The sequence below is a fragment of the Aythya fuligula genome, chromosome 12, assembly GCF_009819795.1.
Source record: "Aythya fuligula isolate bAytFul2 chromosome 12, bAytFul2.pri, whole genome shotgun sequence".
Taxonomy (NCBI): domain Eukaryota; kingdom Metazoa; phylum Chordata; class Aves; order Anseriformes; family Anatidae; genus Aythya; species Aythya fuligula.
In genome coordinates, this window is record NC_045570.1 from 8455100 (window position 1) to 8477883 (window position 22784).

Genomic DNA, 22784 nt, shown 5'->3' on the forward strand with positions numbered 1-22784 from the left:
TGCTTTAAGGAAACCCCTAGGTAAGGGAAGCCGAGCCACGCTGGGGAAGCTTCCCCTGCAGCTCTGGGAGCTGAAAATGAAATCTGTAAAAGGCGAGTATAAGCTGTGCTGATCTGTACTGCGTGCTTCTGCAGCTGGGAGTAGCTTCTGCAGTACAATACGTGGCTGGAAAACAACAGAGAACCTCTGTTTGTGAAATAGCATCTTCAGAGCTGCTGCTGGCGGCTCCAGATCCACCGTGCTCCCCAACTCCCTGTCCCAAAGAGCTGGCTGTCTCTCCAGGTAATGCCCTTCACCTGTTTAAAGTGTGCCTGGAAAGCAGAAGCTCTGTGTGTGTCTCCTGTGCTCATGGCACCGTACAGCTGGCAGGTTGTGTGAGCTGGAGGTAAGGAGGTGGAGAAGCGACCCAAAACCAGGAGAGAGTGGCGAGGTGAGCACAGTTGCAGGGACACCGCGAGGCAGGGATGCTCAGAAATGCCTGGGTTAGATTAATCCAGGCATTAATTCCCCCCCTAAATGGACTTTACTTGTGCTCTGGGGTGTAGCTGGTAGTGATCAGGGGTTTTCCTTTCAGAGCATCGATGTTTTTGGTCCTGTTTTTTCCACTCAGAGACTCCCGATGCAGGGATTCAGGAGTTCTGTGCGGCGTTTCTTGGGTTACCAGCACGGAGAGTTTGCTCCTTGCAGTGGTTTGAGAAATCGCTCCTGGGATCAAGTTTGCTGGTTTCCAAGCCAAAACGCCCTGTTCTCGAGCAGCCTCTGTGCCAGTGCAGCTCTGACTTGTGCCAGGTGCCCAGCGATGCCGCTGGAAGCAGATAAGCCTGAGTCACTGAGCACCTTCTGAAAACCTGACACCGGCAAGTGGAAATGCTCCCAAACCAGAAAGTGCACCGTTAATGCAGAGCCTGTTTTTCCCCTCTGTAAAATGCTCTGCACCATTTTCCCTGGTACTTTGTGTCCAGCCAATACCCCTGCAGTGTGGTTTTAATTAAGGCAAAAATGGAAATAGTGGCTTGCTTGGGTTTCGGGATGATTCTGCAGACAGGTCAATGGTAGCGGATGAGAGCATCTTGTGCCTCAGGAGATCCCAACGTGGACATCCCAAATTGGGATTTTTGTGGCCGAGTGCTTCCAAACAGAGGACGTGCCTTCAGCAGGCAGACTCCTAGAGCTGGGAGATGCAGTGTGAGTGCAGCAGGGCTGTCACTCGGGGTTTTAGGAGAAAATTCAGAGTTAGGGAGTGCCACCAGCAGCTGGAGGCTGGAGGGAGCTGTGCTGGCACGGCGGGTTAACCCCACAGAAGCGACACTGTTTGGTAAAACCCTTCTTCAGGCTCATGCGTTTTGCCTACTAGCAAATGCATTCCTTATTTCTTCAGTGCTTCTAATTTTTTTTTTTTTCCTTGAGCTGGGGGTGGTCCGTTTCTCGATGTTTCTCTGGCTTTCTGCACTGTAATGATGGCACCATCACCTGACTGCTGGAATATACTGGCCTGACTTTAATCATCGGGTGACTGGCTCTTAGCATGGCTTCATCTCTGCTGTTTTACATCCCCTCTCGTAATTGCACGGTCGCTCGCAGCATTGTTTTTCTATTGGCGACAAGGGAAGGCACACGTTGGGGTTTTGCGTAACCTTGCACTTCTCGTTTGGTGCTTAAAGTGTGCGGGAAGAAGTGGTATGTGGCGAATAAAACCCTCTTTATTGCTAAGCAGCGTGTTTTTACCCCTCGTGCCCCATCATTTGCAATGAGGGCGCTTTTATATACATACATTTATATATATTTAATGGGTAAGGATCGCACGGAGGAAGACGCAGCCAGGCTGAGCGTGTATTAATAACAGGGCTGCGCCTGTCGTGCTGACAGTTTCATGGAGGTACCCGTGCATACAATTAAGCGACCTCTTCAGAGCTACGGAGACGACCACCGTTTAATGTAAATACTATCTACAGCTTTTAACTGCTGAATAACCGGGGCCAGCAAAACAATGGGGAATCAGAGCCCCCCGTGACAACGTCGACACCGATTAATATGCGGCGAGATGATGAGCTGGTACAAGTAGTTTCAGCAGCTCTGCGGGGCTAAAATGGCAGAGGCATTGCTGATGCTGTATCACATCAAACTGGCGTTTATTCCAGCCTCATGGTATGTGCAAATTCATGCAGCTCGGCGAAGGGAATAGCTTCACAACTGGTGCTACAGTCTGTGGCCGCGGTGCTGCATCACAATGCAGCAAATGCATTTTCCACATTAACCAGACATGACAGCTGAGCCGATTATTAACCATGCAATATGTCGGAAGTCATCAAAAATTCACATCAGAGTAATTGCAGCGGCTCGGGGAAAGGGAAAAAAAAAAAAATCGTGCTCTCTCCTCTCGCCTGCACGCCGCCTCACCCCCTCCCGGTCCCTACATGGTACAGTCCGTTAACAATAAAATATCCTCTGTAACCTATAAACTGGTACTCCCATCAGTTTCTGGTTTCAGGCTGATGCTTTCCCTAGAATTTGAATAAAGCACACCGCTGGAAAAAAAAAAAAAAAAAAGACATAGCTGCTTTGCGGGCAGCGGTGTTCAGCCGGGGAGAGCAGCTGCCTTCTTATTGTCTTGCAGGACTCTTCGCTGTCTCGGCCATTTCAGGACTTGCAGGTTTTTCTGTCTTTTTTTGTTTTTTCCTTTTTTTTCTTATTTTTTTAAAGATGGGAAAACTCGAGCGTTAATGCAGAGAGGTACAGCCGTGTGAGCCCGAGTACCAGGCAGTTGAAGCGTGGCGCTTAGAGCCAGCGTTAGCAGGTTGGTAACTCCGCAGTACTGAGATCTACAGGTAGGAACGGCTCTTCCCAAACGTCTGAAGCGAAGGGGAAAAGCTTGCTTCGGCAGGAGCTCTCCTCCAGGTGTCTTTTACCGTGCTTTTTCTTTGTGCTGTTGCAAGGGGCAGGTGAGCGGTGAAACGAGCAGGTGGGGACTTTGGGGGGAAATTGTCCTTTGGTGGCAAAAAGGGCACCCCGAGCTCGGTGCCGATACCTTGCGGTGCTCTCCTGCTCGGGAGCAGCTGCTGGGTGGGGCAGCCCAGCCTCTGCTTGGGTCTCGCCTTGCAGAAATCCTCTTCAACGCTGCCGATTTCGCTGTCAATGCGAGGAGAAATGCACTAGCCTAACTTTCTGAATGTCTTTATCCCTGTTTTTTTTTCTTCCCTAGGCTGTGAAACGTCTACGGAAGGGTTTTTAACAAAAGATAAGGACGCTGCCTTATGGTGTGATTTGCTTAGTTTTCATTGTGGTGCAGAGATGTCGGTCTACTCCTTCCTCTGGTCCTGCAGATGCACTTGTGATTTATTTAAAGACATGCTGAACTTTCTTTAATTTTATTTGGAAGTAAGGATTTTGGATGTGTGATGCAAATGGAAATAGGAACAGTCTGTCGGGAAATATTTCCACTTACCAGAGTAACCGAGGTGCCTAGATTTGCATTTTTTTCTCAGTTTCTTGAATAAGAGGGTGAAGTAGATTTGCCTAGTCAACTCCAGTCTGCAGCCTGGACCCCACCTCTCTTTCAAGTGACGAGGATGTGATCAGAAAGGGGTTAAGCCAGTGGAACGGTAGGAAAGAGCAGCGATCGGGGGCTGAACGTGTATATAGGTGTGGTGGCCACGACCGGCAGGGTGGGTGGCAGCTGAATTCGTGCTCTCAGCCCCACGCACTCGGGCTCTGTGCGACCTGCAGGCTCTGCTCGGGGGCAGAAGCGTGGGGTGGGTCGCTTCTTTCTCTTGCTCTTTCGAAGGTTTTTTAATTTGTACAGGGAGGAGAAGTGGGTTCATGAGATGTGCTAGGTTGGGATGGCACAGAGCATCCCTGCCCGGGTGGGAAGGTGCCACCATGCCACCTCCTGCGCCCTCCTTTTGTTCGCTGAGCTGTCGGCAAGGGGAAGCGGCGGCAGCGCATGGCCAAAAAGTTGCCTTTTTAACCCAGCTTACCTGTGCTGGAGGTCTTTCTGCAGAAGCTGCTCAGCACAAAATCACTTCCTCAGGTGCAGCACAATGAGATGTGTGGCTTGCGGGGGTAAAAAGACGGAGGAAGCGTCTCCACCGACCCGCCTGGGAGCTGCCTCGCTGAGCCCTGCGCTTGGTGGTGGTGCAAATTATTTTCCTTTGTCTGAAGTGGGTGGGAGACGGAGTTCATCCCGGCTCCGTAAATGAACGTATGGAAAATGACCGAGCCACGGTAATTAATAATTAGCTGTAGGTCCCTTACAGAGGGCTTCTCCCTGCTATCTGCTGGCAGCATCTGGAGTTGGCATTTCATTTACATTGGAGTCCGAAAGCTTGCGTGCCTCGTTAACGCACGGCGCAGACGAAGGCACGCGCTGCTGGAGGGTTCCTTAGCCAGGGTGGAGTACAGCCGGGGGGGGGAGATGGAAACCTTTTGTCTCCCCTGCATCCTCAGCACACCGCTCCCGTGCCCCGCGTCGGAAAAGTTGAAACCTCGGGCTGGCAGCACAATAGGGAAAAAAGGCAGAAAAGGAAAAAAAAAAATATATAATAATGTTTATTGTAACGTGCCATTTGGTGCAGCAGAGACTTCCAGTAAATGCTTTTCTCCCTGGGCTCAAGAACGGCTGAGCGTTATAAATACAAATGGTGTGATTGGAGCAGGTATATTCCGGACTTGTGCTTTTTTTTTTTATTTTAATGATCGGTGATTAATAATTCATGGGCAATTTAAATAATTAACTTTGTGAAATGTAGCAGTAATGTAGTGAGAAAACACCGTTTTTAAGGACCACATGCATGCTTAGGGATTTAAAGATATCACACACGAGCTGCTCCGGCTTCTTGCTTTCACTGTCAGTGGAATCTTTCTGTTTATTCGAAGGACGTGCTGCTATGCTGGAAGTGCCTACCGGCTGAACAAAATAGCTGTGATTTAGTTAAAAATACTGAGGCAGAAGGGGCTAACAGATTCGGGCTTGTTTTTCTTTCTCAGGTGGCTGATTTGGGGAAATCATGTGTTATTTACGAGGAGTGAACTTTACATTTCCTCACTTCCTCGTGATTCCGGTGTACTTAAACCCCCCAAAAGGCGTTTTTTCTTAACAGTGCAGTACATGCCTCTCCCTTTTTCAGTGCTAGCCGGCCCCCGTCAGTGAAATAAAGTAGATTTAACTTTTTGAAAGGCTTGCTTTGCCCGTGTGGGTTTCTCAGGGAGATGTCAGATAGCCGCACGACGGGGAAATCCCGCGGTGGAAGCGCCGCGCCGGGCAGAGCCACCTGTGCCGGGGCACATCCCCGGTGTCCCCGGTCCCCTCGGCTCTGGGACTTGTGGTGCCGGGGGGGCAGCTGCCCACATCGCTTGGTGCTTGGTGTGCAGGCGGATGGAGACTGAAAGCTTGGGGCTTGGCTTTTCTCCACCGCCGCGGCGAGCCAAGCAGCGCCCGCGAGGAGCGCTGGGGAGGCGGCGCGCAGGCTTTGCCCTGCCGCGGGATGGGAGCACGGCAGGAGAAATCCTACAGCCCTGCTCGGTCTGGGAGCAGGGAGAGGATCGGGCTCAGAGCGCTGCCAGGCTCACCACTTGCATCCAGAGAAGGTAAAAAGAACAGTTTTTCCATTGCCTTTTTTTTTTTTTTTTTTTTACATACAGTTTTACATTAACCTGAAAGTATTTATTTTTCTTAAATATCTGAGATTGTGAAAGAAGAGATGTGCAAATAATGATGTGCTTCATTTCCAAAAAGAGCCTGACAACTCCCCTGTTTCTCAGAAGGGAGAGCTGGCATGCTCCAAACCAGACCAGCAAAAGGATAAGGTGCTCAGTGGGGATGGGGGAGGCTGAAGGATTGCGTTTAGATTTGGAGAAGTGGGTTAGAGGAGGCTGGGTATTAATAATTAGCAGATTTGCTTAATAATTTCTCCTCCTTGCTGGTGCTCTGTAAGAAATGTGCCACTCGGGGCTGGGAAATGCTTCATCAGCTGGTAGGGAAGGCAGCTCGGTTTTCAGACACGAACATATCCCGAGAAATGAATTTTCTGCTGCTGGGCTGAGCGGGTTATTGTATCTGCCTCCGTGCTGATGCTAACATTGTGCAATTAGTCTGGTGACAGCCACCGCAAGCTCGTCGCTGTGCCTCCTTTATGCCTTTTTCTTTTCAAACTACTCCCTTATTAGCTGCTGTTTGCTATGGTACTCGCAGGGAAAGCCTATCCTCCTGCAGCAGGGCTGGACACTCCTCTTCCCTCGGCTTTCTGAATTTTCCGTGCGGTGCCGGTGGATTCCCAGGGGCCGGTTTCTCGGTGTGCTCCATCTCGGGAGACTCCCCAGCAGCTCTCGGTACAGTAAATCGAGGTGTGGTCTGCCAGGGCAGCCTTGTCTCTCCTCCCCGAGATGCAAGGAGGTGACACGGGCAGAAATTGAACATCCAGGATTTATTTGCCGCTCTTCTTTTTGAGCATCCTCCTCTTAGAGGGAGAGGAAGGCGCAGCGACTTCCCGAGAAAGCGTGGAGGAACCTCGATGCTAAAATGGCAGCGAAAGAAATAAGAAAATGGCGTCATCAGTGAAATTAGTTCTGATGGCTTGATTTGAAGGATGCTTCTGCCTGATGCGAGGCTGTTTTCAGTGAGAGGTATTGCATTACAGGCTTGGTTATGGCTATACGATGGAGCTTTAAAATCATTTAAATTGGTATTTATTTTCACAGTATTACAAAAAGCGTGATACCAGGAAGGCGGGTAGGGTAACTTCATCCAGTGGGTGATCAGAAATTAGCACGCTGTAAATATTTTTAATTGTAAGGTTGTATTATTGAGCTCAAGCCCTTGGGCAGTAACTCATGGTTTATTTCAAATAGAACTCAGGAAACAGCTAAAGCCCTGAGTTTTGTTCCGACCGTGACTTTCGTTGCACGTCTGTGATTTGTGTAGGACTGGAGAAGAGCGTTGGTATTTTTGTTTGTATTTTTTAATCAGGATGCTAATATGAGTGCCTTTATAGCACCGGGGAGGAACTGGAGCTGCTCACCATGGCATGGAGCGAGGCTCCACACCAAGGTCATCCCTCTGCATTTAAACACCTCGAGAAAAACAAATGGCCATGCATTGGGGAACTTGATGAACAAGCTCAGATTCCAGACTGCCAAAAGCTACTCGGCCCCATGGCTTCTGGGGTGTGGTTTGCTTGCTCTGTGCAGATGTTGTCGCTGATGGTGAAATAGCAGGGACCACGTTGGGCTTCTGGTGGGCAGCTGGTCCTGCTGCTCTGCTCTGCTCTCACTGAACAAGTTGTATTGCAAGCGGGGCAACATTTAATTGTCTTTGTGGCATTGGGTTCCTCCATATCCGTTAAAACTAATGGAAATGCTGTCTGAGGTGCCGTCAGGTGTGATGTGCGGGTGTTAGCCAGCTGAGCAAGCTGCTTCTGGTGCCTCCTGTGTAGCATTTCCTCCTGCTGTACTCCGTGGGTGAGGGTCTGCCCACCTTCCTTCTCCAGCTCTGACGTTTTCTTTCCCATTGCTTCTCTTCCTCCTGTTCCTTGCGTGATCTCTCAGCACGTTAGGGTTATTTAAGACTTTCAACTTGGTTATATGTGTCATACCTATTGCACAGATTTCCTTGGCATTTCTAACGGTGGTGGGACCTGGGATCCTTGCTAAGCAGCTCCCAGTCGCATCGAAGGGAGATGGAAAATGAGTAATGCCTGGGGAGGGAGAGAGGAGCCGCCAGAGAAGGTAGCGCTGTTCCTGATGCTATTTTTGTGTTGCATTAACAATTGCTGCCAAAATGATCTGTGCGGTGGAGGTTGATAATTGTACTTGAAAGAGAATCTCGCTCTGAGCACCTTTGTTCTAAAATTTTAGGTTAAAAAAGGTGTTATATAAGCTTTATGCCATTAACGCGTTTGTGACTTTGAGAAGTCCCTGTTGAAACCACTTCTAACAGCGTTCCCCTGCGCTCTGTGCATCCCATCGTGACATGGCAAAGATTTCCACAGCCTCTAGAATGGAAGACTGGTGTGTGTAACTGACATTGTTTCAGATTGTCTCTGATGAAGGAGAAAGACACAATACATAATATAAATATTTACTAAATTTGTAATAATTAGATACGCTGTACAAGTAATATATATGTTACAGTGGTTGATATATTCAGTTTTCTAGAACCAAGTGTTGCACTTCACACAATTTTATCATTCTGATTGGGATTTTTAAATCTTGCAAGCTTCTCTGATGTACCTTGTAAAGTCCTAAAATGCATAGGAACGTAGCAATTAGCTCTTTGCATAACAAGAAAATTGTTAATTTTAAACACTTCTAAATACAACAGTAAGTGCCTGGCACCATATTCCAGCGGGGAACATGAGTGGTAGCATTGCCTCAATACGCCCCGCACGATAAAGCTATCTGCCTTTGTATTTCCCAGAAAATGATATTATTTGCGCAAATGCACGTCAGAGGACTGAGGCTGGCTGTGGGCTTTGCCGGTGCCACTTGATGCTGGGAAGGTTTGGTGTTACCAGGTGGTTTGGCACTAGCCCTGCCGTGCCTGCCAGGTGGCCTCCTGGCTGGAGCAGGACCTAAGGGGCGTTTGTATTTCTTCCCTCAAAGACTGGAAACCAAAGGAGCATGTTTCCAGTCTTCATTTGCCAGGTTCAAACGGCCCCAGCAAGAGTCAAAGAGCACACGCCATCTGCCCTAGCTTCTGCTGATGTGTGATTTCACGAGGAGTGGCTCTTGCGGCAGTTGGAGTTTCTCCTGTCACGGCTAGAAGGAATGATATTTATCCACCACCACAAAACCCAAGGTTCCTGGATGCGGTCTGAAGATTACTGTGAAAACTGCTTGAGTTTCACAGATCGACCGGCCTAAAAACAGTAAAATAATACCAAAAAAATGGCATTCAACACTGTGCATCGCATCAAGGCCACGCTGGCGGTGGGTCAGGCCCTTACTGAGGGCTCATATCCAGGCCAGGATCACTGCCGTGCGTCTTCCACCCTGCACAGAGGGTGTCGAGGAAGCCTTGCAGGTAAATGGTGATCCTCCTGCTCCTTCTTCTGCGAGGCGCTGTGCCTGCTGAGCACCCCGCTGCAATGGTGCAGGCACCGACACTCGCTGCCGCAGGAGGGAGGTCCGCACTGCCGCGGCTCTGCCGGGAAGGACGGCGGCATTGCGGCTTTGCAACGTTTGATTTTGCTGGAGCAGAAAGTCAGCTGCTTTGGAAGTGCAACGATCTGTAAAATCACTGCTAGTCGTGCGGTGGAGCAGAGCTCGGGCTGGGGTTTGTATATTTTCGTGACTCACCGCCGTTGAAATGCTGTCTGCTCGCAGGGCAGGGAGGAGCTCTCCCACCTTTGCTTTTGCATGAATTGAATGGGAGTGCTGCCTACAAGCATGGAGCACAGTCACTGCGTGCTGGTGGACGTGCTTTGAGACAACCTCTGAAGGTAGGTAGCAGAGCAGCAAATCCTCTCCAACCGCAATATTTGGCTGAATTTAGTGTTAGTTATCAGTCTGCATATTTTCCCCTCTTAAGTTCCTTTGAAAGCCTCTGATGCAACAACTGGCTCTCGAGACTCAGCAAACTATAAATCCGTCTGGTTTTCCCTGCTTTTTCTCCTGTTTAGTCTACAGTGTATTAATTTTTTAGGAAACATTGGAGAATTTCTTACTCTAAATATGGTAGTAAGGAACTTCTGAACCACTCACTACAGTTTGACAAGCTCGGCTATCTTAGGCCAGGCAGACTTCTCGTGTTACTAGATCCAGGAATTGCAGGCTCGTGGGGAAGTCAGGCGTGACCTTTACCATTTGTCCTTTCCATATTAGATGGGGAAAAGGCACGTTTCCTCATCCTGAGCAGTTGAGACCATGCTGTTGTGCTTTTCAACAAGGGTTTTCCTTCCTCAGACTCATCCTATCTCTGGAAGGTGTAGATTTTTGACAATCTGGATTGAAGGCATTAATATGGGGTGAGCCCACTCAGACCTTCCTTTTCAGTGTACATTTGTGTACGCTGATTTGTTCCTTATCCTATTTTTCCTTCCAGAGAGAAACATGGCTGGCAGGGCTGTGCCAGAACGCACCACCTCTGTGTGTGCTCAGATGTGTAGGATTGTGTTAAGCAAATCTTTTCAAAATAACAATTAAAAAAAATTTGCTGGTAGGGATAACTATATCAGGTGCTTCGTCTGGAGCTACTGTTCCCACTGCTGAAGAGTGATTTTTGTTAATGGTGTAGTCGTCATCCCTGCTGGCCTTTTGAAGGATTCACTGGATCTACCGGAAATCCAGCACTTGAAAATATTTTAATCAAAGAGCAATTGACTTGAAATGGCCCAGATTGTTCGTTTCATTTTCTCCTTTCTTCCCCTGCCAGTGAAAAATAAGCATCGCTGTCAACATCCAAGGCCTCAGTATACTATTTGGCAACATTTGCCTACTCTTGACAGCTTGAATACCAAGATCAAGTATTAAAAGTATGGCCTGGCTGATGGAAGTAATTAAGAGACTTCTATCAGCCAGGAGAGAGTTTACTAACCTCATTTACTGCAGTAAATGGAAAAGACTTTCAATCTTCTGTCAAAAAGAGACCGTCAGTGCATGCGTGCCTTTTCGTACTGATAATGACTTAGTTACTCAAACTCTTTCTTGCTGGAATTCAGGCCAGAGCAAGGCTGGTTCCTGTCACACCAGCAGCGCCCGCCCGCCATGAGGGATGGCAGCAGAGAGCGGGGACATGGCACGGCCTGCCCTGTGCTGCTGGGGCACCTCTGAGCACATCCTCCTGGATAGGATTCTTGAAAATTTTGTTTGTGTGTGGTGGAGAACACCATCTTCTGGCAATTTCCTCTCCCGTCACAGTGGTGAGGGCCTGGCGGACCAAGTGAAATGGTCGTGCTTTGCCTCCATTCTCACCCAAACCTTCCTCACCCCTCAAGTTTCAAACGAAGCTTAAGGTGAGTAACCTCAGAGATGAAACTCTGAAAATGCATGTGTCATACGCACTTTGGCTGTGGCTCTTTTTGTTGTGAAAAGCACCTCTTAATACCCTTTTAGAGGCCCACCCCGTTGACCCATTTTCCCTGTGGTTGCACTGGGGTGGCCGGGAGCCAAGGTGAGCCTCCACACAGATCTCTGCACGCCGTGCTCGTAGCCTCTCCATCGCAGGTTCCTGCATGCACATGGCAGAGCTCAGTGGCAGGCAGGCATCTCTTCTGAAGGGCTACAAGCCAGAGCTGGAAGTGGGGTGGAGTAGATGGGATTAAGGGCTGTGGGGAGCAAGGGGCAGGGAGTGAGGCATCACGGATGGCTGGGGAGGTCGGGCCAAGTGTTGTAGGAGCAGAGGACTCAGATTTGGTACCAAGCAGGGCTGGATTGTAGCTGGCAGAGAGAAATTCAGGAGATAAAACAGGAATTCAAGGGGTAAGAGAACCAAAAGGAGCTGTGACATGCTGGGGAAGGATGCTGAGGGTCGGCAGAAATGCAAGATCAAGCAATGGGACTCGCTGGAAAATGGGAACCTGAAGGTGGGAGAGTGGGTGTATTTCCAGGCCCGTGTCCCTGTTTGGCAAATATCTTCCTGTCAGATACTGTACAAATCGCACTTGGGAAACAGCAGCGAGTGTTGCGGAGAACCTGTGATGGAAGAGAGACGTGCTGCTTCCCTTCCAAGCGAGGTGCGGGAGGAGAGCGTGGGTGTCCCACGGGAGCACAGGAAAATCAAATGCCGCAAGTCACACACTGAAGCAGGACAGCATGATGTGACTGTAGGGCTCTGTGAGCTTTTTTCCTAAACCTGCCTCGGGGAAATAAGACACGGTTTCATTTTCAAGCAAAATCCAGGCTGTTTTGGGATCCCTGCCATGGCAGAACTTGTGTGGGGAGCCCCAAGGTGAGGATTTCACCTCTGAGGTTTTAGCGATGCTCCCGTTAGCTATTCCTATCTCTGCCATCTGCCGCTGTGAAATAGCCCTTTGTCTCCTAACAATATCTGTTCTCCTTCTGCTTCTCTCTTCGGATACCAAATCCGAAGCAACGTGTCGCTGCTCCTTGTACAATCGGTGGCATCTCCCCCGAGAGGGCAGCTCCTGCGATATGGGTCATGTACTCCCCTGGACCCACCGTGCCCGCTGGCTGCTGTGCCTCCGTATCCTTGTTACAGTCTGCAGGCGGTGGTGGCAAAGTCAAACCTTCCCTCTGGGACTGCAGAAAGCTTTTAGGGCAGGCACAGCTCGGTGAGCACAACCCGGCGCTGTTCAAGGCTCAGCCCCATAGATAATGCAAATCCTTAACGCTGTTACACGGCCTGGGATTTTCGTGGGGCCAAAATTCTCCAGCATGAAGCCCATCACTTCCATCCTCCTGCCCACCCTTGTTCCAGAGAGCTCTGCTTTAGCTTGTAGCAGGTGGACACTGGTGTTACATAGGTAAGTGAAAGCTAAACGGGCAGTGACCAAAGCACGCTGCACCACTAGGTGGCAACGCAATAAGCCGGGGAATAAATGCTGGGAGAGCAGCCCTACAATCTTTATTTTAAGGTATGAATTTTGGCTACCAGAGCCCAGAGTGACAACTGCAGGAACTGCTCTTTGGCCTAGGCAGAAGCAGTCTCGTTAATGGTAGCAGGAACCCCAGCGTCGGTTGCTGAAGCTCCCTCTCCTGAGCTGTAATAATTAGGCTGTAATTAACTGCGGTAGCAATTGTGCTACAGTCACATTTAGCACAAAGCATTGAACCAACATTTTTAAGATGGGCCTTCTGTTAGTGAGCCAATATAGATATATGAGACGTGTGAAGATTTTCATTTCCTAAAAGAGTTGGTTTTGAGGTGGAAAAAGACAATTACCATCCCCTGATTGGCGTTCAGTGTCATCTAATCCCTTAAATGGTCCTAGTGAACTCCAGGAGTGGGGAGGTTTCATTACGAGCGATACTCAGCCTGGATTTATGGTCTCCAAGGGAAGTTCTAGCACACTTATATCACACTGTGGTTTACCATCACTGCTGTGTATGTTTCTAGGCAGGTACCCAAGCTGTCTTCTCTTCCCTTTGGTCACCTTTCACGCAGCAAATAGCGTTTTACCCCGTGTATTGCAAAATAATTGTTTTATTTGGTGGAATTGTTGACTTCTTCCTTTCTGTCTCTATGAGGTCTATCTCAGGGCTTTCAGGAGCCCAGGACTTGCAGAGGGAGCAGGGAGGAGGGTACCCAGCACGTCTGCAAGCTGCAGTGCCCGGCACAGCGTGCTAGCACCTTCCATCGCATCCACGTAGCTGCAGGTCTGCGTCCCTGAGGCGGTGGGGGGCTTTTGCATGTAAAATTAGCAGCGTTGTTAAAGGATACGGCAAACGGTGCTGGGCTCTGCTGCATCAGATCCCTGCTGTCAGACGTGCAGGTATGTCTTTTGTTCGTAAGCTGGTGTGTGCTTTCGAGGTGTGCTCGTTAAGTGTAACTCCAGGGAATTCTTCTTCAACCCACTTTGGGAATGGGAGGAAAGGAGAGAAGGAGGAAAGGAAGACTTGCTGCCCTTTTCCAACCTTGCAGCCAAGGACAAACCTTAAGAAGGCACGTCTCCATCCCTCCCCACCTCTCCCGCAAGAAGCCCAGACTGGGTCTTGGCCCCATTAGGTGCCTGCGGCGGCTGCGGGAGTGTTCGGTCCCCAGACACGTGCAAGGAGCTGCATTTAGCTTCCCTTCTCCAGATTGTAACTGCACTTTCTCTGCGGGCATTGTCTAAAAATAAAGTGGGACGTGGATGAAGAAATGAAGACTATGCTGTGTGCCAGTAGCCCCTTTTCCCATATATAATTCAGGGGCTTTCTCTGGGGGAGCTGCGTCGCTTGTCTGTCCCAGGGGGCTGCAGTTCTGTCTCTACCTGCCGCACAGAAAGGGGTCACGTTCCTATTTCAGCTGAAGGGGGTCGGAGGATGTCCTATAACCACGTACTGCCTGTTCTATGAGTTTGAGAAGGGAAGGTTGCCATGCCCTTGGTTTCACCCGCAGGTGCTGGGTAACAGGAAGGCAGACAGCACACCTACGTTGTCTGCCAATTTGCCTCATTTCTGAGAAACCACAAACCTTTCTCGCCTCTCAGACCAAAGTAGCAATCTGATATCTGTTGTAATACAGCTGCAGGGCTATTTCTCAGACCTACCATAACTATATTTTCCCAAGGGTCCAAACCCTCATGGCAGTGGGTTACTGTCCTGCTGCAGGACCCGTGCTCCCCTGGAGAGCTGCAGCTTGAGCTAGGGTGTAAGGATCAATACCGATATCGGCAGATCGTTGGGGCAGGAAGCATTGATTTGCAGCAAGATGTAGCGAATGAAGAGAATGAAAGCCTCCTAAATCCTGATGAATTCAGTCCCGCACTGCTGCAGTTGTATATCCTCGTTGTAAAAGCGTGAAGCACAGCACGTTGAGTTCCCACTCCCTTGAGCTGTCAGTGGCCTCTTTAATTTTAGGTCTGTGCAACGAGCATGCAGACTCAAAGTATTAGCACTTGGAGCTGATAAAGTTATTGATGATTACTTCAGAGGGAAACAAAAGGGTTTTTTTGTTGATGTTTTGGAGAATGACTAAATTGAAGTCTGGGGGGTCAAATCAACTGGGTTTGTTTAATCGGTGTTATAACAATAAATATGTAAAATAAAGGCGTTCATGTTGGGTTGTAATAAATGTTTCCCATTTGTTCCCTGTGTACGTTGCAGCAGCTTACTCCACAGGTATTCATTAAATGCAGGATATCGTGTCTTTGCTAGTATTGGTCACAAAAGTAATGTTTAGGATAAGAAACTGCAGCTCATTTGAATTGGTTCACATACACCAGACCTGTTTTGAGATTTATTGATATGCTAAAAATATAACTCTAAATTTTTTAATGGCTCCAGCTGTGTGTAAGGAAGGACTATGCAGTAAACTTCTCCTCTGTGCTTTCCAACTGTTTAGCTACTTTCATCCTTTTTCAACTGATTATTTTTGAAGCTTTTTCACAGTTCCTATCAGGCCCACAAGAGCTCCACTCCTGCCTGAAGCTGCCAAGTCAAAACCTTTTTTTCTTTTTTTTTTTTTTTTTAACATACTCAAGTCCAACAATCTTATCTGTGCTTATCGCTCCTACCAGCTTTCATCCTAGCTCCCTCAAATAGAGAGCAAGAGGAAGCAGTTGCTGGGACACAGAGATAAAAAAGAATAGAAGCAGGATATTTCACCAGGATTTAATGCATATTAAAACAGGGGATTAATGCATTTTCATTTTCACACTGCTCTGTATGGGCATCTTGCTGTACCTCTGGTGAAGTGAAGTGACCTTTAAACTTCTCTGGAATGGACTGGGGAGAGCTGCCAGCACTTCGTGGAGTTGAAAGAGCTGAGTAGTACAATACGTATCTGATGGTAGCGCGAGGTGGCTTTTAGACTGAGGCTCTGTTTCTCCTTTTCTGCAGGGATTCCTGAAGAATGAAAAAGATAATGCCTTGCTGTCAGCCATTGAAGAGTCCAGGAAAAGGGTAAGTTGGAAGCAAATACCTTTTTATAAACAAGTCAAACCACACAAAGAAAAAAAAAAAAAAAAACACATACAAAAGGGGAGGGAGGTGGTGGATCTTGAGGAATTCTTTATAAATTAGACATTTAATAAACCTTGTGGAATTTAAGAGGGCTGTCTACAGAATATAGAATAGTCAGATGTCAAAATAGCTGCTTAGAAATTCCAGAAATAATTTTGTTGCATTTCAGCTGCAGTATTAGGTAGGGTCTGGAAGCTCACGGTGTTAAATCTGAGTTTGAACAAAGCAGCTGCTTATAAGGCACAGCATCCTCTAACCCTCTCTCTACGAGTGCCGTCTTTTCTAGAGGTGATTACACTAGGATAATGTCATTTTTTTTTGCTCTGAGAAGTACCTTGTGCCTTGTACAGTGGTGATGCTCTGTGGATTTGTGGCGGCTGTTTCCCCAGGTTACAGGAGTTGAAGTGTGGTGCTCTCCACATGACTATGTTCAGACCCATGCAGCAGCAGTACTGCAAGGCGTAATTCTTGTCTGTAGGACAGCCAGAACATGACGCTGCTTACACCATCCACAGCAAAACTCAAGTATATTAAAAACAGTTGTTGAAGCGGTGCAAAAAAATTGCTCCAGTAAGAAAGTAAGAGTTGTCACTTAGGCTCAGAGAAGGGGTTAGGGTTTGAGCCCAGTTTTCTGTCCTCAGAGGGGACCAATGCCTAGGCAGTCTGTAAGCCTTCCCCCGTTCATCTTTGCACCTCAATCAAATAGTTGTTGTATGATTTTCTGAGCTGATGTGAAATTCATCATATTGTGGTCCTGAGTCTATTAAGGCTTTTGGTATGTCATATTCGGGGGCAATGATTTCCACAGTTGAATTATGCAGTGTGGAAAAACGCTTCCTGTTTGTCTTGAAGCTGCTGCTTCGAAATGTCACTGCATGCTTCCAGTGCTTATGTTACGATCGTTTCCCTACATGTCTAGTTGGGGCACCAGGTTTAGAACTGAGCCTGTGTTTATTTCAAATGATAAGGAATGGTACTTAAGCATTATTAAATTATTTTAATTACATATAATTAAGCTGTAATTATTGAAGCATATTTAAACCCCCATTGAAGTGATTATAGTGAAAGTAAGAAGACCTACATTCCATCATGAAAGTATAAAATGATTTTATATTATAAGGCAAGAAACAAAAATCATATGCTCTAGTTGCACGCGTGCACCATAATTAAATGTTTGTCAAATGTCACTGCCTTTTACCCATTTGCTTATACTGGGGAATGTTTAATTGACAATACCCTAAAAGCAGCCCATAAGAGATTAAATCTTATTCAGGCAGCCAAAACACGTAGTTATGTACACTGCAGCTCAAAGTGATTTGAAAGAGAGAGCGAGAGAGAGGGTTGGGAAAGATAAAGTAGCAGTGTGTGGCTTCTTCTCCAGAATTAGTGGAAATAAGAGCCTTTTCTGTCCCAGTGTACTCAAGGCTGCTGGCTAGCATCACTCCAGCAATAAAAGGAACAGCAGAGAAGCGTCTTCGTTATCCTAATGCTCGTTGCCAAAATAAGGAGTGTTGAGCAGAGCTCTTTCCCTCCATGCATTCCCCCATCAGATCCGGAGCTGTTGTAGCACATCAGCCATTTTAAAGGGTGTTTCTTTTCAGGATGTGATTCTATGTGATTTACTGTACTTGTTTTCCCGATGAGAAAGGCTTTCTGTTTCTTTGGCACCCATTGATCTTCCTTAATATTATTAATGTTCTTGCATCATATTTCCTATTTAAAAGGAAAAACATACTGATAAAGACCTGAAAATTAAATACGGGCTATAAACAGACATCTCTATTAACAATGCAGTGCATCAAACCTTTATCACCTCCTGGGAGGCGAAGAGCTGTTTGCCAGTACTAAAACAGGGCTCAACAAACCACGCACATCAATGGAGACCTGGATATCGTGTGCACGCAGCTGGGTGGCAAGCTGCTAAATTAACGAAAGGTTTGGGCTGAGGGAGGTGGGCAGAGGGCAGGGAGCCCTTAACTTCCACGCTCGTTGTCTTAGCCCTGTAACAGGGTCAGAGCTCGGCACGTGCTGCTGCCCCCTCTGCTCTTTCTGCAGTGCTGTAAACCAGGACTGCTGCTGGTACACGTCAGGTCTGTGCTCCAGTGGGGTGAAGTGGGTAGTTCAGATCCAGGCGTCTTACACAGAAGTTGCAGCTGTTGCTGCTGAGGGAAATGGAGAGCTCAGGAAAACCCTGAAGTCATGAGCAATTGTGGGTAGCATCTCAGCCTGCCCATTTCCAACCTGCTGGGCTTTCTGTGTGTCAGCACCACAGAAAAGACAAAGATCTGATGATTTGGTAGCTGGGTACGCAAGAGCTATGTTCGTTCACGCACACCTATTTTCTGAATCCCCTCATTCCTAACAGGGGGCCTGATAATATCCAGCAAATCATTAGCTCTTGAGGGCTGACCGGGTTGATTTAGCTAGTTGCTATTTTAAGCTGGTCTGTTAATAGCAGAGCGGGTTAGTGGTTGCATGCTGTTTGCTGTTTCTGTCTATTGCTTAGCTCTTCTTCCTCAACAGACTTTTGCTATGGCTGAGGAGTATCACCGAGAATCGATGCTGGTGGAATGGGAACAGGTGAAACAAAGGATTCTTCACACCCTGCTGGCATCGGGGGAAGATGCTCTCGATTTCACCCAGGAAAATGAGGTAACTGCCTTCCTGAACACTGCGTGGTCACACTCAGCTGGCACTGATGCTGCTGAAACCACCTCTGGATTATTTTATTGCTACAACCATTGAAAATAAGTGGTATTAAAGCTCTATTTAACTTAAATATGGTTGCAACTAGTAGAATGCGTTGCCTAGCAAAGTATCAAACCTTAGTTTTTATTGACTGATAGGCGCAGGCAGCGGAGCTCCTGTTGCTGAAGCTGTTTTTTTTGTGCAAGTTGGAAGCTCAGTCCCTCTAGTGCATAGGAGATCGATACACCCAGCAGACAGAAAACACGTCGGGGTGAACTTCTCCTTCAGGGAAGCTTTGCAGAACTAATGAGACCAGACAGCTTCTCAGGTATAGCTGTTCTCCCAAACAGGTCTTGCAATGTCTCTCCCCCTTATCACTGTTTACTAGGCAGGATTTATGGCTTTTCGTAGGAGGGTGTGGAAGTCTCTTGGGTTTCTTGGCAACACCAGATGAATATTCAAAATAAAAACCAAAGAGAGAGTATACTTTCCTTTTACCTTGCTCTCTCACTGTTGTGCCTCTAAGGCCTCTTGCATTCAGCAATTCAAGGTTAATCCAGTGGTGACCAGATCCTTTGGGCAAGACAGCCCCTGTTTGACATGAAAAGGTATTGACTAGTAACTCAGAACATTACGTGTATCATGTTACAATTTAAAACTTCATTTTTTCTTAAAATGCTGCAGTGCCATGAGCAGAGCACGGCACGGCTACGTGCAGGGTTGTGGGAGCTCCACCCCTGTGAGCCAGAGGCGTCAGACATCAGCTGGGATCCCTGGAGCATGAAGTTGCATCGCAGCCCCAGCATACTGCTCCATCAAAAACTTAACCTTGAGAGGAGAGGCAGTAGGGGAAGAGCATTGCTGTGCTTTCAGGCCAGAAGACAGACCCAGGTTTTTTTATAGCAATCTTCCCCATGCAATTCCCCTTTTTATATATATTTTTTTTCATTGGGGTGACTTATAGAACTGCAAACTGCATTAAAAGGGGAAAAAAAAAGCTCTTGGTGTTAATGGGGTATGACCTGTATAGGGATTTGGAAATAATTAAAGCTGTTAATGAAATGTCCCTTTCTGATTACTGTTCTTTTAAATATAGGTTAATCCCAGTTAGCATACATCCCTTTATAGAAGCTAGTTTCCCTAGAACGTATTTTACTGATACTTCACTGTGACTTTTCAGAAGGCTGTCCAGTGTGCTACTATTAGAGATGTTAAATAATGCAGGCTGAATTCATTTAAAGCTAGGAACAGCTCTCCCATTACTTTAGGAGGCGAGTCTGCAGACTTGGCAGCTGTTCTAATAGCTTCTACCATCTTTGATTTGTGTGAGTTACTGGTGTGGGGTTTGCCTTCCAAAGCGTGGATACCGACCGGCTGCTGGGAGAAGCAATATAATAACCTTCTCTGAAAAGCCCAAACCCCTTTTCTGCTGTTTCAGTATCAAAATGGACACTAACCCCAGCCCGTGGCACTTGAGATGCCAAGCATCAAATTGGTGGGAGGGGGGAAAAATCCTTTAATAGTTTCCATGAATGAGTTTAAAGACTCAGTGTACACCATCGCTCGGTAATACTCCACTCTCCCTTTCAAAGCACTCGTGGTATCGGTATGTCATTTCAAGAGCATTTAAAATCCTTGATATATTCCAGTCTTCGCCTCAAGAAGTCAAAGGTCTGAGAGGTTTGAAGTGCATCTACTGTGTTAAAAGCCTGTTATCTAACCTCCCCACAGCAGGTTGTTCTTCTAAAGCCTTGTTCCAGTCAAATAAGTTTTTTGTGTGTGTGACACAAACAGACACAGCCTGTGGAATATAGTAGAGGTTTAATTGATATCCTCTGGAGATGGAGAATCAACTGAAAAGGCACAGATCCAAACACAGCAGGGGGCCGGTCTGCCTGCGAGCCAATTCTCAAGCTTTGGGCAAGCTAATTTGGGCAGAGTGAAATACCAACACATTATTCATGAAAATAAGACCAATTAACAGGCAAAGCTCATGATTCAAAGAAGCTAGCACAGGACTTGCCATTAGTGGTTTCTCCTCTGCCTCGTCCTCCAGCCTGGGCTTTTTCCCTGTAAGGGAAAAACCGAACTAAAAAAGGGTGCTGCTTGGGAGGAGGGAAGAAAGCCTGGCTTTTGTTTTCAGGATATCAAACACCTATGTTACATTCTCAAGGTGTTTGTTCCGAGTCTTGTTCTGCTAGGTTCTGAGGCATTTCTTTTGTCCTTTTATTCCTTTTTTTTTTTCCTTCCACCCCCTCCCCAAGCTCTTCCCCTCCTGCTGTCGAGCAGCCTGCTCCCGCAGTGCCTGAGAGACGCCGTCACTCTCGCTTTCTCCTCTGCCCTCCGTGTAATGATTTCACATCCCCTAAATCCCAAGGAGCTCAGGATCCTCTCCTCTCCCCTGCTGCACCACGATGGGTTTTGATGGTGTCTCTCCAGCTCGGTCTCCTGCGTAGTTATGCGCTGCATCTAGTGGCCAAGCCATTTGGAGAGCTGACAAAATGTCTGCCCAGCCTTCTGCTGAGGAATGTGCATATGCATATGAGGGCGATGAATAATGCAGCTTTCTGGGCGTGCAGTTGGGTGCACAAGCAAGGCTGAATGCTTGGCTGAGTACAAATGAAGGACTCCTTTGAAAAGCGGCATCGTTCAGCTAAATGAATTTCAAGATAAAACTGCGCTGGTGGCGCGGTCTAATTGCAGTTTTTGCAAATGGATAATGTTCAAAATAAATAGCGCGGCTCTGAAGAATCTTTTGGAAAGACCTCAATTCAGGGCAGGGAGAAGCAAACGTGATTGATCGAAACAGCACGAGCTGCGTGAGCAACCACAGAGCAGAGAGGCAGAGATGTGTGTGTTTGTACTTCTGCAGTCCTTGGTGCATTACCAACTTTTCCTTTTTAGCATGTGCTTGCTCCAGTTATGCTTCAGGAGCTGACCTAAAACATAATTCTTCTCGTACGCACCTAGCTGCTGTTTTCAGCACATCCTTCATCATCTTTTCCTTGCTTGAAAAGTTGGGAAGTTCTGACTTGCTGCAAAAAGATATCCTCCCCCAGCCCCAAATTTCCTCCTGAGCAGTGGCAGATGCCTCTGCTGGCTACGGAGGGTTTGCCTGCACACCTATCCATTTCTGCAGCTGAGGGTAAAGACTGGAAACGGCCTTTCCCATGCTGACTAACTGCTGTAGTTTCCCTTTTGAAATTTCCTTTTAGCCCGACCATGAGATACTTCAATGAGCTAGGTCCTTTTTTTGTTTTTACTATTTACATTTAATAATTCAAAGATAGAGACAGAATGCGAGCATGAGATGGAAAAAAAATAGGAAATGCTCTAGCTCCTGTGGTTCTTGCTGTAGGAAAGAAAAGCATAAGAAAAGCAAGACAAATTCTGGTATTCCTGATTTATTTAGTTTTTCTCACTGAGAGGCCAAGCTGGTTGAGGGCATTTAAAGAATTTACCTGCAATGTGTCAGGTCTCAGCTGTGGCAAATCGCTAATAAGTGATCCTCAAAGTGTAATGGATAGGGGAAAATTAAAATTAGAGAAAGGAGAGAAGCAAAAAACCTAAACGTTCATTCTGTGGTTTCAGACGTGCACTTTTGAATTCAGATCCTTACCTGTGGGTTTGAACCTGCCAGTCCTACGCTGCTTTCTGGAAAGGCAGCCACAGAGATGCTGCTCTTTGGTGCTGCGGTACAACAGCAGGAGAAAAAGGAACTGGATTCACAAAATAAAGCCCCAGTCCTTGTATTTCTGGTGTTTGAGCACTGGTTGAAAAGTGACACCGAGTCACAATGTACCCTTCTTGCTTTAGAAGATGAAACCTCATCAGTAATTAATGACAGCGTCCATAATTTAGTGTTACTTTAAATAACTCTGCAATTTATCTAGCACAGCAGAGGGGAAGGCTGCAAAGCGCTATTTCTGCCATCACGTCTGTTTCCCAGGAAACCTGCTTTAACGGCTTCTTTGTTCTTTAGAACAAAGAATTTGTCGTTTTTAGGTGGGTTTAAAGGAATTCGTGTCAGATGCTTTGGCACTGAAAGAAAAATGCAAATACTTCTGAATATCAGTATCCATTAGGAGTAACTCTGAGCAATATTTTTGGGGTAAGTTCAGTTGCAAAAAGAAAGTGGGTTTTGGTGAGGTATTTTGTTTGTGCTGCCTAAGGTCTAAATGAATCTTGATTTTACTGTCAGGTTGAACATAATTTAAATTGCATTATTACTGAGCAATGAATGCAGTGATAAATTAATTTCAGCAATTCAAAGGATTTTTCAGGTTCGTATTTGATACCTTCATTTAGATCTCACTATACCAGGGACAAACAAAACTGAGTACTTTTTATTTTGCAGTCAACTGTTGTACGCAGTGCACAAAGCATAAATGTCACAAATCTCTTACAATTTCTGAATAGGGGCCATGCCCTTATCTTCACATAAATGCCTAGCTAGCTCAGAACAGCTCTGTGGCTGTTGCACTCATGACTTCATTTGTCTTTGTTTTAAATTGCAAAAATTTCCCTGCTCTGAGCTC

The 22784-nt window shown here is 47.0% G+C and overlaps 1 protein-coding gene across 6 annotated transcripts in view; it reads left to right on the forward strand.

Moving 5' to 3' along the window:
* The window catches only part of NUP93 (nucleoporin 93), a 78604-nt gene that overhangs the window by 32223 nt on the left and 23597 nt on the right, over window positions 1-22784 (forward strand). Inside the window, exons 1-3 of one of the 6 annotated variants that reach the window (XM_032195581.1) lie at window positions 2483-2650; window positions 15436-15498; window positions 18082-18210. In XM_032195581.1, coding sequence (XP_032051472.1) covers window positions 18091-18210 — 120 coding nt within the window. In that variant the 5' untranslated portion in view covers window positions 2483-2650; window positions 15436-15498; window positions 18082-18090. The other 5 variants (XM_032195580.1, XM_032195579.1, XM_032195583.1 and 2 more) reach the window with 5 other exon arrangements.